The 12,994-nt window shown below is 39.9% G+C and overlaps 1 protein-coding gene across 1 annotated transcript in view; it reads right to left on the bottom strand.

The window, feature by feature from the left end:
• LOC121518782 (Down syndrome cell adhesion molecule-like protein 1 homolog) overlaps positions 1–4,216 on the bottom strand; it is an 89,661-nt gene extending 85,445 nt beyond the window's left edge. The window contains exon 1 of the mRNA XM_041801381.1: positions 3,994–4,216. Within this exon, the coding sequence (XP_041657315.1) occupies positions 3,994–4,216 (223 nt within the window). The remainder of the gene's footprint in view (positions 1–3,993) is intronic.
• Between the last annotated feature and the right edge of the window lie 8,778 nt (positions 4,217–12,994).

The following is a 12,994-nucleotide window of genomic DNA, read 5'->3' as shown; positions in this document are numbered from 1 at the left end:
AACTAGCCTTTTTTTTTTATGTATGTCAAATTATGGTGGAAAAACACTTATTGCTATCGACTCTCTGGCTTTGATGACTTTAAACTTATGAGAATTTTGAACCTAAACCAGCTCATTTTTAAGGATTCATTCTTAGATCAGTGATTTAATTGGCATCCTGTCTTAGAAGCCAATCAAGTTCGTGACTCTTTATGGATACAGTGACAGAGAAAAAACATGTGGTGAAAGTCAAAGTGCGGTCAAACTCGATGAGCAAAGCCCTGAAAGTCAGCCAGGTGAAGTGTCAGGAAACTTTCACCTCGTCCTACGTATCTCTAGTCAACATGTAACCTCTGACCACTCCTCCGTCACTCATCCTTCAGGTGTTTCCAGGACACAAAGTTGTGTCTTTGAGGATTCAAAGTGCGTGTGGAAACATCAAGCAGCAGCAGGAAGAGGAGAAAGTGGGAGGAGGCGTGCTGACAGAAGGGGTGTGAATTGAATATTGGTTGAATGTGTGTGTGTGGGGTAAAAAAAGGTGTAAGCTTATGGATAATCCTCCAGGGTCTGGTTTAAGGACGTGCTGTGTGGGTAGAGAAGTAGGAGGGGGTTGTTGGGGTTACATCTAATCAGCCCAGGGGTATCAGTGCTCCCCACCTACTGTCTTTCTGTACACCCTGTCCCCAACAATCTGCTCCCCACCCACCCACCCAACACCGACCCCCCCCCCCCCGGCCTGTGCTGTGTCAGTAAAAAAAAAAGTGTGCTACTTCAGCAGTCCCCCGGGACCTGCTCCCCCCGCACATCAAAGCAGCCCGTTTCTCTCTTAATGTGAATATCAAATCTGTGGATCACAAGTCCCAGCACAGTCTGCATAAAGAGCCCCTCCCCCAACCTTTAATTCTGCCTAGTGATGAGGGAGAGAGAGGGAGGGGAGTTAGTGCGAGAGGAAGCGATGGAGGGAGGGAGAGAGAGAGAGAGAGAGAGATGGAGAGAGAGAGAGATCCAACAAAAACAACTACTTGCTTCAGAGATTTGACATTTGCTGAACGCACCCTCCTTCCGTCTAAAAATGTGCAGCTCTGGCGGCCAATCAAATTAAAGAGGAGGTCTGGTTTAATTTAGCATCAGGGTGGTGTTACACAGAGTTCTTACTGAGAAAAAAAATCTTCTAGTCCATGATGTTCATTTGCATCTCTTTTTTTTTTTCCTTTTTTAATGTTGTGGTTTTAAATGAGTCGTTCTTATTCGTAATCCCATTTGGATGTATATTAGATTTAAGGACCAATGGGATTGCAGGGATGCTGGTGACAGAGCTGTGACATCCTATTGGCGAGCTGCGAAGTGCAATGAGCTGCGTTTTCCCTGCTGACAGTCTTATTTCAGCAACTTTACCCGCCATTTGGCAACAACAGTGATCCAAATTTGAGTGCAGATATTTTTCTCATGTTAAATTTATGAAGCATGACTTATATTTATCTCTTTTTTTAAATTAAATGCTGATTTTAGAGTTTAAAGCAAAGGGTGTGTGGGAAAAATCAGCCTGCAAATAAGACTTTTCCTTATTTTGTTGGAGCACATTCCTTACATTTGATGTAATTTTTCTACATTACCACACAGCAGCAAAAATCCTTCTTTAAGCTCAATCATTTCTCCATTACAGCCTTTCTTTTTTGTTGCTGCAGGATGAATTAATGCCAGGTGTGATGTGGTGTAAAAGTAGGCCTGTGTCCTGTCTGAGTGATGATTGGCAGCCCTGTGGACCACACAGCTCTGTCACTGAGAGGGGCCTATAGCTCAGATTGCAGTTTTAATTGTGCAGCCTTGCAGAGGCAGCACAGGGAATTGGACCAGGCAGGGAGAGGAGAGGAGAGGAGGGAGGGGGAGGTTTGCATATTTCTATTTGTGGGTGTGCAGTGGAGGGGACAGGAGTGTGCCAGGGTGAGAGATCACCTTAATACTTTATACGACAGAAATTAAAATTCAAGATATGCCAGTTTAAAATGAGATCATTTTTGATTCTATTAGAATTTAAGTGTAAGGATTAGTAAAGGCCTAAGAGGCCTGTTCAGAAAATGATTTAATTTACTGCTAACCTTCCACTAATTTATAAAATACATGTGAATTTAATTTAAGATAAAGAAAATACTTGTTTTTCCTTTAAAATCACCACTTTGAAATAAAAGAAAATTCTCTTATAATTTGGTCTAATATGTGAAATTACTGGAAAATTACAGGCATTGTGCTCTAATTGGCTCGCTGTTATCCTTAAAGCATTTTTGTCAGAGCTGGTAATTAGCCAACACCCTGGCTTCATTTACATTTTTGTCAATATTTTGTTCGTTTTTTGTTTTTTGTTTAGTTAAATTTTAGTGAATTAATAATGATAATGATTGAGTTCAGTTGCTGTTGAAATATCTTGAAAAAAAAAAATTATAAACCAAACCATCAGGGAGGGGGTCCCCATCATTTCCCCTGCTTTGCGCGCGCACCATATAAACACACAAGGACATGAGCTGTGGCGCACGCGCTGGCACGCGCGCTCACATCCGCGGGGTCCAGGTGCGCTATTAGTGAGGAACATGACCGGGCAAGTCTATAATGCGTACCCACGCCCCTGGAGTTTCTCATTTGGTGAAATAAATTTGCGTATATTAATGTGACTGAGAAAGCACACCTCTCACTCTGAATTATTGCTGTAAATCAATATCAAATATGTGAGTGAATAAAACAGTAAAAGCATGCAGCACAGTCATTTAGATTTGATATTATTTAAGAAAATAGGTTAATCCAAGTGCCAGAAGTTAAAATGGCAAACAGACCTAATGGCCTATTTTTTATATCAGCTCCCTTGCATGCAGATCAGCCATATTTGTGTTTCCACATCCCAGACTTTTCCATAAATGAATGAACACAGGCAGGGCCTGCTGCTAATAGGAACAAAACAACATGTAAACATGGCTCCAAACAGGCAGCAGGCTACACAAAGGCCACGGAAATGCTCTCATGTGGAGACAGTGTTGAACTTCTGTTATTTTCGACGCAGATTTGCTCAGGATTATTATAATGCACTGTAATAGCACAAGATCAACTTTGCAATAGGGTCAGGGATTTAGTGCATATACAGAACAAGAAAGAAAATTGAATCCTTTTAGACAGATAGAGCGCCTTTTAAATCTACAGATGCAACTAAAGTAAGGGGAAAACTGGAGAGAGGGAATGAATGAAGGAGAAATGTGAATGCTCTAATTATGGCCTTTCTGTGGCTGTACAGGGGCCATTACACTAATAAGGCCGATGTGGGGAAAAGCCTCTTTTAATTGACACCTCATTTAAAATGGAATAATCTGTCATCACACAGAAAACGAATTTAAACCCTAAAAATGATATTCTTTACAAAAAAATAAATAAGCGCATCTTTGTGAGATGGTGCGCTCGTGCCACGAAAAACAGCTGCAATTAGCAAATGCTACACAATGAGAGCATGGGGTTGATCAAAAATCACAGCAATCCCGCGCAAAACTTTACAAGAGTCAGGCATTTTGCTCTAAAATGGATGGATAAATAGTGCAGTTTCATTCCGGTGCATGTTTTCATTCCTCTCTCACCCTCCCTGTGTATTTGCACCTCATTCTCCCTATTCAGCCATTTTACATATTCATAACTGGAGTTGGTAATGCGAAAACAATCCGTGCTATCAGCACCATCAGAGGCAGCACAGGCCGCCACACAGAAAAACACACAACAGTCCCCCCCAAAAAAATCACTTTACTCTTACTTTCTCCTTTTTTTCTACCTGTTCAGCTCCTGCGCGTTTCTACATTTTAATTCAGTGATTTTCAATCAAAGCTCCATCACGCGATCATACATCAAAGCACGAGCCACACAAGCCATCCACAGCGACACATTCAATCATTTCAGTCATCGACACTTTTCATTCAACTTAAAATCAGAAAGACTCCAAGAGTCAGTGCGCAAGAGGAGAAATTTTGCCAGCATTTGTGTTTCTCTTACCTTCTTGGAGAGAGTACAACAGGAGTAAAGTTACAAGCCACATGCCATAAATAGCAGGTATATTTTTCAGGAATATTTGGCAATCCTGGCAAGTGTGAGGCGCGGTTTTTTGGCCAGGCGGGTCTCCGTGCTGGACTGGCGACTGTGCTCCCCGGAGGTCTCTCCAGCCCTGCTGCCCCGCTAAGCGTGGAGGGGAAATGAGAGGCGCCTCAGCCCCGCCCATGTCCCTCCTCTCCTCCCAAGACTACTGTGCATACAAATCCATCCTCCCTACAATAATCAAACACCGCAGAACGAGTCCGGGCCACGGCAAAAGCGGAGGGCTCGGTGTGAGCTGAGCGCAGGATTCGGGTCTGCTCGTGTCCAAAGTGCAGGTTCGAGAGCGCTGCGCAGACAGGTCTATCTGTTGGCACCTTGGAGAGAGCGCACCCACCTGTGCGCCCCTGATGACCGCGTTTCTCTGCGCAATCTGGATCTACAAAAGCCGCTCAGGTTTGTCAGAAGACTCTAGAAACGAAATGTGGTCGTTCCCTGAGAGTTTGGACTTTTCTCACAGGGATGCGGAGCTGCATCACACACTAATGACTGCTTTTCTTTGTCTTTCGGAGCCATGAAACGTGCGTAGACATTTGCGCACAGATATGCACTGCAGATAGAAGAGGGGAGAGAGAGAGGGTGTGAGGCTTGACACTTCCACACAGCAGGCAGAACACAGCAGGTAGATCAAATCAGTCATGAAGTGTTTTTTTAAAATAAAGGAACAACTTTCTACATCGCTATTTCCCCTCTTTTCCCCTGCTGTCTGTGTGAACAGCTCCCCTGCATAATAAGCATAAATTAGGACGAGGACACTCCCAGTTCATAGAATATTAAAAGTCAGTGGAGATGCCAGTGTGGATGTGGAGAAGGGTCTCCTGCTGCTACAGCCTCACAACCTCCAGACAGAGAAAGAAAATCAAGTTTGGAGGGGTTTTATTCTGAAAATAATGTGCATTATTTGGTGCGTAAAAATGGTCTGAGCGAGAGACTCCATTTAAAACACAGAAAACTGAGAACGTTTTCGATTTTTAAAAAAATCTCCAAGCATATTTGATATTTTTGTGTTGTTTTAACGCTACATTTTTCCAGCATTTGTTCTATTTACAGCCTTGCACGTCAGCAATTCATAAAACAGGCCTTGAAGTTTGCAAATACAAGAAATCAGACTGATATTTTTGGTGTTAAATTCTGTGTTTATTGGCTTTATTATCACGCGATAATTAAAACTCGTTTTATTTTCCTTCAACTATTTTTATTCATAATGTTCGATCATTATGAGAGTCTACCCACTCGGCCCTCATTCATCCTCAGCACGAGCCTGAAGCCTCAAAAGCGACCGATAAAGTTAAAGTTATAAAAATGTAGACGTGATATTTGCAAATGTGCTCGTCTTTAAAGTTAAATAACTTGAAGTAAAGGTCAACTGCACTTTCTCTCTTTTTCTGTGGGGAGAGCTGTCTGCAGCGTCCGCAGCCTCTGAAGACAGAGGACGTTCAAAGCCTTTGATAACTCAAGCAGGCCCCTGCTGACATCTGCTGGTCAAATGTGGAACTACAGGCGAGGCCATTTTATTAAACAGTTCCTGCTCAGTGAGCCAGGACTTTATGAACTTTTAGAAGCGTGTGTTTATGTTTGTGGCTCTGAGTGTTTATTTATACTCTGCCTGTGAATACAGAAAAACTGCCTAGAAGCTTACTGTTAGAAATGATTTTGCTTTTGTAAACTAAACTTGTTATAAAAATGCTGTAAATTCCCATGTATGATCTCTCTTTTTTCCAGACTGCATCATATATGATGCTTCTGATAAAGAATATCAAATCTGTACATGAAGGAACAGACTGCATGTGATTTCCAAATTTTAGGTACTTTCATTGGAATTGAAGGAATTAGTTTATTTAGTATATATTTTCTAAAAAACATATTTATTAGAGATTTCTGGTGGGACATTTCCCCCCTGAAGTTTAAGGGAAATTTTATGGGAATTTGTTGGAAACCTTTCATAATTTAACATGGATTTTAAGGGGATTTATCGGTAAATTTTGGGCAATTTGATTGGGAAATTGGGTGGAATTTGCCTCTAAATCTGAAAACCTGCTTGAAATTCTTTATGAATTTTCATGGAACTTCTAGGATTTCTTAGATGAAATCTTCAGGCTTTTTCTGAAGGTTTCATTGTTTGATAATGTTTAGGGAATTTTAATGGTGTTTTAAGAAAAAAATAAATAATTCAAGGGGATAAAAAAATATTCTTTGCCAAAATGACCTTCTACTAGTAAAGAAATCATTTTGTTTTGTGTTGTACCATGAGAGAGGTCTATTGTTCTCATATGCAGACATCATTTTAGTATTAAATCTACTTCCTGTGTAGAGACGGGGCTTAGGTTTGAGACTTATCAGGTCCTACTTGTCTAAAATAAATGGAAGAAACAAAATGCATTCCATACAAAAGCACAAATATGATTATCAATAAAAATTTCAAAAAAGTGGTTCATTTGATGATTTTTGGACCCTTGACATCAGAAGTCATTTGTATTTTTGTAACTGGGATGATCATTTTAACAATGAAAATCAGTGTTACCATTATACATACACTAACTGGGACCAAAATAAACACTCTGCTTTAGTGAAAAACTATCAAAACTGGTGAATGACAATATAAAGTCAATTGGAAACCATAATTTGGGTCATTTAATCAAACTATCCATGTTTTCATGAATGGGTTGTGGAAAAAAATTCTAGACTTTTACACATCTAACACAGGGACATGGACAAGGCTTGTTTTCTTTGACATATGTTTACAAAATTCAGAATAAAGGGGAAAGTTAGACACACAGAGACTCATGTCCATTTTAACCAGTAGGATATAGAGGCATCAGTTTTCCCCCCATGCAGACACTGGGGGACATGTCCAGACAAGTTCTTGACTTCAGTGCTTAATGTAAAACAGACTTTGAAATGAAAACAGAGGAGGACATCAGAAAGAATGCTGGTTAAAGGCATCTCTGCCGCCACTTTGCACACATCTTTTAAGCTGTATGCAGTTTTAGTTCAGGCTGTCTATTAGCAGATATTTAGGAAACAGAGTGACTCATAACAAGTGGTAATGCTGATCTGAGTGATGGTTAGGTATGATGAAGCTGTCAGGAGGCCCCATCTCTTTCCCTTTTGCTAGGTTGACACAAACATAGTTTGAAATGGCATGTGCTCCAGAAACCCCTGGGTGATGTCACTGTGACCGCGTTTATACCGTTTAATTACATTACGATGGATTAACATCCATTTGGGGCATTCAGATACCAGGTGGTGGAATGCCCTGTTGATGGCACACTGTTTGATTTAAAGACAGCTAGTGTGAGGTACAGCCAAACATGTAAAGACAGAGCCTCCCAGACCTCAGCTGATGAAAAGGTTCGGCCATCTCTGAGCTTCAACTTTGACCTCAGGACAGTCAGAAGCAATTGATCAGTGAATCTGAGTGCCTGTGTTTGAATGTGGGGTTTTAAAAGATCAGAAAGATTGGAAGGAGCCAGTCTGTTTGAAGATTTGTAAGTTAAACACAGAATTTTAAATGAGTCCGGCTAATATCTGTCTACACAATGGTATGCAGCTTTACACTCACAGACAGTGGCTTGCAAAAGTATTATACCCCTTGAACTTTTTGACATTTCTTCACGTTAAAACCACAAACATAGATACATTTTACTGGGATTTTGCGTGATAGACGAACACAAAGTGTCACATAATTGTGAAGTGGAAGGAAAATTATACATGGCTTTCAAAATTTGTTACAAATGAAAATCTGAAAAGTGTGGTGTGCAGTATTCAGCCCGGTGGAGTCTGACACTCATGAATAAAATCCAGTGCAACCAGTTGCCTTCAGAAGTCAAACCTACCGGGAAATGGCCGTCCACCTCAACTTACAGGCCGGGCAACAAAGAGGCCCATGGTAACTCTGGAGGAGCTGCAGAGATCCACAGCTCAGGTGGGAGAACCTGTCCACAGGACAACTATTAGTCATGCACTCCAAAAATCTAGTCTTTATGGAAGAGTAGCAAGAAGAAAGCCATTGTTGAAAAAAGCCATAAGGATTCTCGTTTGTGGTTTGCCAAAAGCCCTGTGGGGGACACACCAAACACGAGGAAGAAGGTGCTTTGATCAGATGAGACCAAAATTGAACTTTTTGGCCTAAACGCAAGGTGCTATATGTGGTGGAAAACTAACACTGCACTTCACTCTGAACACACCATCCCCACCATGAAACATGGGGGTGGCAGCATCATGCTGTGGGGAGGTTGTCAGAGTTGATGGCAAAATGGATGGAGCCAAATACAGGGCAATCTCAGAGGAAAACCTGTTGGAATTGACAAAAGACTTGAGACTGGGGCAGAGGTTCACCTTTCAGCAGGACAACGACCCTAAACATACAGCCAGAGCTACATGAAATGGTTTAGATTGAAGCACATTCATGTGTTAGAATATCCCAGTCAAAGTCCAGACCTAAATCCCATTGAGGTTCTGTGGCAAGACTTGAAAATTGCAGTTCACAGACTCTCTCCATCAAATCTGAGCTTGAGCTATTTTGCAAAGAGGAATGGGCAAAAATTTCAGTCTCTAGATGTGCAAAGAAGGTAGACATACCCCAAAAGACTTGCAGATATAATTGCAGTGAAAGGTGGCGCTACAAAGTATTGACTCCAGGGGGCTGAGTACTGTTGCACACCACACTTTTCAGATTTTTATTTTCAAAAACTTTGTGTTTGTCTGTCATGCAAAATCCCAATAAAATATATTTACGTTTGTGGTTGTAACATGAAGTAAAGTGGAAAAGTTCAAGGGGTATGAATACTTTTGCAAGCCACTGTAGATCGTGAAAACCACTACAAAGCTACAATAGCAACTGCCAGCTGGAACTCCATTCTCCTCATGGATCATACCAAGAGTGTTCATTTGAGTTTGCGTGGTATCTCATAGTTTTTTAAGTATACCCTGGTACACATAAGAAACAAAGCAGAAGACAGAGAGAACATGAGACATCCTTTCCTCTGCAGAATCATGTGAAGCAATGTCCGTTTGTGATGACTGTGTCAGTTGATCATCAACCAGCTGTCAGGTGGCTTTTTTGTGTCTGTGTAAATAGGCATATTATTTTTTCTAATAAAATAGCCACAGTAAAATCCCAACTGCCCACACACACACAGTATGTGTGATCACAAACTCATATACACGAAGAGAGACCTGCATTTAGAAAAAACATACAGATCATTCCAGCTCTAACATTGCAAAGCAGATGGATTGGCCAGATTCTGTGTCTGTCATCTTTGAAAGCTGTGCATCCACAGTATCTTAATTTGTGTCCATGAGTCACTCATTTCGAGTCCCATGTCTCTGCTGGGAGGGACTAGGATGTAAGAAAAAGACTCAAGTGAGAGAATGATGGACATAACTTTAGAGACTTGGCATGAACCTTTAATCTTCTTCTGCTCCAAGTGTTTTTGTTGATTTTCCTTGTCATGCTTCCCCCCCTTGATAGACTTTATTTGCTGTTGTATTTGGAGTTTTCTCTTTGGACTCTTGTTTCATAGAAGTCTTCATAGATTCATAGAGCTCAAGCAGTTTTGCAAAGAAGAAAGGATATAAATTGCAATAAAATTTGGGCTACCAGTTTACCAGTAAACTTTCCTGTTCTCACTGTTCTTCTCCCCCGACACTGCAGGAGTCAGGTCTGTTAATAAACAATACAACACACAGATTTTATTCCAAACTTTATTAGATTTCATGTATCTATATTAAAGAGATCAAGAGCTGATGTGCATGGATGAGAGGTTGAAAATGGAGACATCATTTGAGAGCGAGCCAGAACATTACAGCTGTATATTCATGAGCAGAGAGCAGCGGTGGAGAATGACTTTGTGAGTCTTTACACTCTGCAGAGTCAGATTGAGTACTGGGGGCTCCAGTCCACTCTCTGTGCTCCTCTCCGAATGCTCCCCATTCAACCTGCGTCCCGTCATTCCGACGCTCACCTGTTGTATTGCTCACAGAACTGTCACAGTAAAAACTCAAAGGTGCAGAGGGACACTGTCAGAGGATTCACTTCTGTTGGGTTTGCATAGAGTTACTTTTCATCACAGGGCCCTCACTGAAACAATCAAGTCTCTATCCAAAGCCATTGTTTTCTCACTTCAATGAAACAGTTCAGTGGGAAACAAATCAAGGCCTTCTTAACCAACCAATAACAGAGATAGCACTTGTTATCAGACAGTCCAAAATAATATGAAAATAGAGTACATTATATTCTATAATCATTCAAATACATCAACTATACAGTTATGCTCTACCAGCAATCACAGCCTTATCATATACTTCATATACTATTGATTTCTTTATCAGAAACTAATTTGACATTTATTTTATTATTACCTTTTTTGCAAAGACTCAGATGAGTAGATAAAAAACCTCTCATTTGTCTTAAATGAAGCATTAGCCGGGAGACAGTTAGCCTCAGAGACTCCCAAAAATGAGAACAGTCCTAAACTTAATAGTTCTCTAAAAACACCTGTAATCTTTACACTTTATGGTGATTCAAAATGTTTATTCATAGAGGTATACCTAGGTTGATCTTAGATGCAGTTAGGCTCACTGTTGCTGTCTCTAGGGTAAGCTATCTGTCTGGTGGCTACAGCTTCATTTACTAAAGACAGTAACTGTCACTGATTTTCTCATCTAACTCTGAAAAAGGAAAAAAAAAACCTCAACTATGAATAGCTATATCTTTAAGTTGAATATATAAAGCTTTTCTAGTTGGACAGACGTCACATTCAGCTCATATACTATAATCTCACTATAATCCTTATGTCTAGTTTGGCTTCTTCTCATCTCTCTTGAATCATCAATATGGCAAACTTGCACTGCTTTGGCTCATACATACACAAAAATAAACATCTTTTTGAAGTGCCCATCAAACACCCTCTATGGTATTGCTTAAAGCCAGCGACTAAAGACTGAAGTCACTTTAATGCAGAGGCACATTATTATGAACATTCATGACAATGACTTCAGAAAACCAGCAGATATTCAACATACAGTCACTCAGGAGGTACATTTATGCAACTTTACACAGTGTTAACACCCGTCCCACTCTCCAGAGGTATTTCTTTTTAAAGCCAGACATTCTGTGTCTTGAACGTGCAACAGATGTTTGTTGTAAACAGTGGCGCCACCAGCTACAATTCTGTATACAATGGCCCTCATTTATCAAACCTGCGTGGAAACCAGTGCAGATTTGGGTGTGGAAATCATCACATGGTCCTTGTGTGAATTAGAAAACGTACATATCTGGTCAATCAGCACAGCAGCTGACATCAGTTGTCATTTAACGTGCCCCTGTATATTCACAGTTCAGCCACCCCTACCCTACTGAGTTTGCAGCGTTCTCATGGTTTCAGTCGGCAGGTAAGAGAAGTAAAGGGAAATTAAATATGTGTTGATTTCTAGCCTGAAAAGTGGCATTAAAAGGAATGAGTAACACCTTGTGTGAAAGGAAATCACCATAGTGGTTAATAGCGTTAACACTAAACTCGAGCTGATACTACAACATTTTATGTATACACCCATGATATATTACTTATATATTATTATTAATATTGATATTATCAGAATTCTAACATTCAGATTACAATATAATCATAATCTTTACTTTTGGGTTTAAAAAATGTGGCCAGTTCTAAAGATGGGGATATAAAACTGTGTTTGTGCTATTCAAAGTAGCAGTTGTATGATGTTCAGCTTTAATAATTACTGATGGCAGCCTGTCGAAGTAATTCTTAAATTTCAACAAAGAAACGCTCATTCATCAAATATAACTAGTGATGGGAAACATGGTCAGGTTCGTGTCCCTAATGTGAGGTGTGCCTATGGAGAAAAGATCAATAACAAACACACAGATACACACAAAATATAATAATAATAATAATAATAATAATTTTAAAAATGCTATAAATGACTTTCAAACGGGATCCTGATCTTACAGTTCACATAAAAGAGTCTGCTCTTTGTACTGGCTCGTTCACGAACGGCACATCACTGAATATAACAAACAGTAAGGAAATCAGCTGAAAGCTTATCATCATTTGAAAAGCATTATTGTTCACAGGGTTTGTCAGAGGTTTGGCTTAAAGTTACATCAGTATAAAAAAAATCATATCTCCAGCATTGGGCCAAAACCTCATATCTCCATATTTCATGATTTAAATTTTATTTCATAAATCAGTGCTATTGGTCATCCTTTACACCTGTCAGCGGATTCTAACAAACTTTAAAGCAAAAAAAAAAAGTTTTCAAATGATGCTGATTATGACCATTCCGTTATAAATTAACTGAAAAATACTGCTTTTTTTAATTCCCTGAAAAGTGGTGAATTTGGAGATACATGGTTTTGGCCCGACACCAGCAATATCTAATCTAATACCGCCATATTCACGCTGCACAGCGAGTCCATGTGGAGTTGAAAACGACCTAACATGAGCTCAGACCTGGTGTGAGATTTGAGGGTATAGTACACTCATGTCCAGATTGATCATGCTGGTCTGTGCGTGGAAATCAGCATAAACTCAAATTTCTTGTGTACGCGCTTTTGATAAATGAGGGCCACTGTGTGTACATTTTTTAATATGAAAAGTAAAAACTGTGTTTCATTCCTTTCCTCTTATCTGTTCTTAAGTTGTCATGACGCAAATGCATGAGAAAGTATATGACTGCTGTAACATAACGATAACGGTCAAGGATAATTACATCAAAATATTTCTTGCACTGAACTGTGAAGTTGGCTATGTTGAGTTAAACTCATTGTACGTGTTTGTAAAAATGTTATTAGCAAAGAAATTAGGCAACAAAAAATGACAATTTTTCCAGACTTTAGAACATAAGAAGTAACTTTGCTGTAAAGCTCCTGCAATACTATCTC

This window comes from Cheilinus undulatus, linkage group 12, assembly GCF_018320785.1.
Source record: "Cheilinus undulatus linkage group 12, ASM1832078v1, whole genome shotgun sequence".
NCBI classification, from domain to species: domain Eukaryota; kingdom Metazoa; phylum Chordata; class Actinopteri; order Labriformes; family Labridae; genus Cheilinus; species Cheilinus undulatus.
The sequence above is the reverse complement of the archived record's forward strand: the minus strand, read 5'-3'. Positions and strand labels throughout refer to the sequence as shown.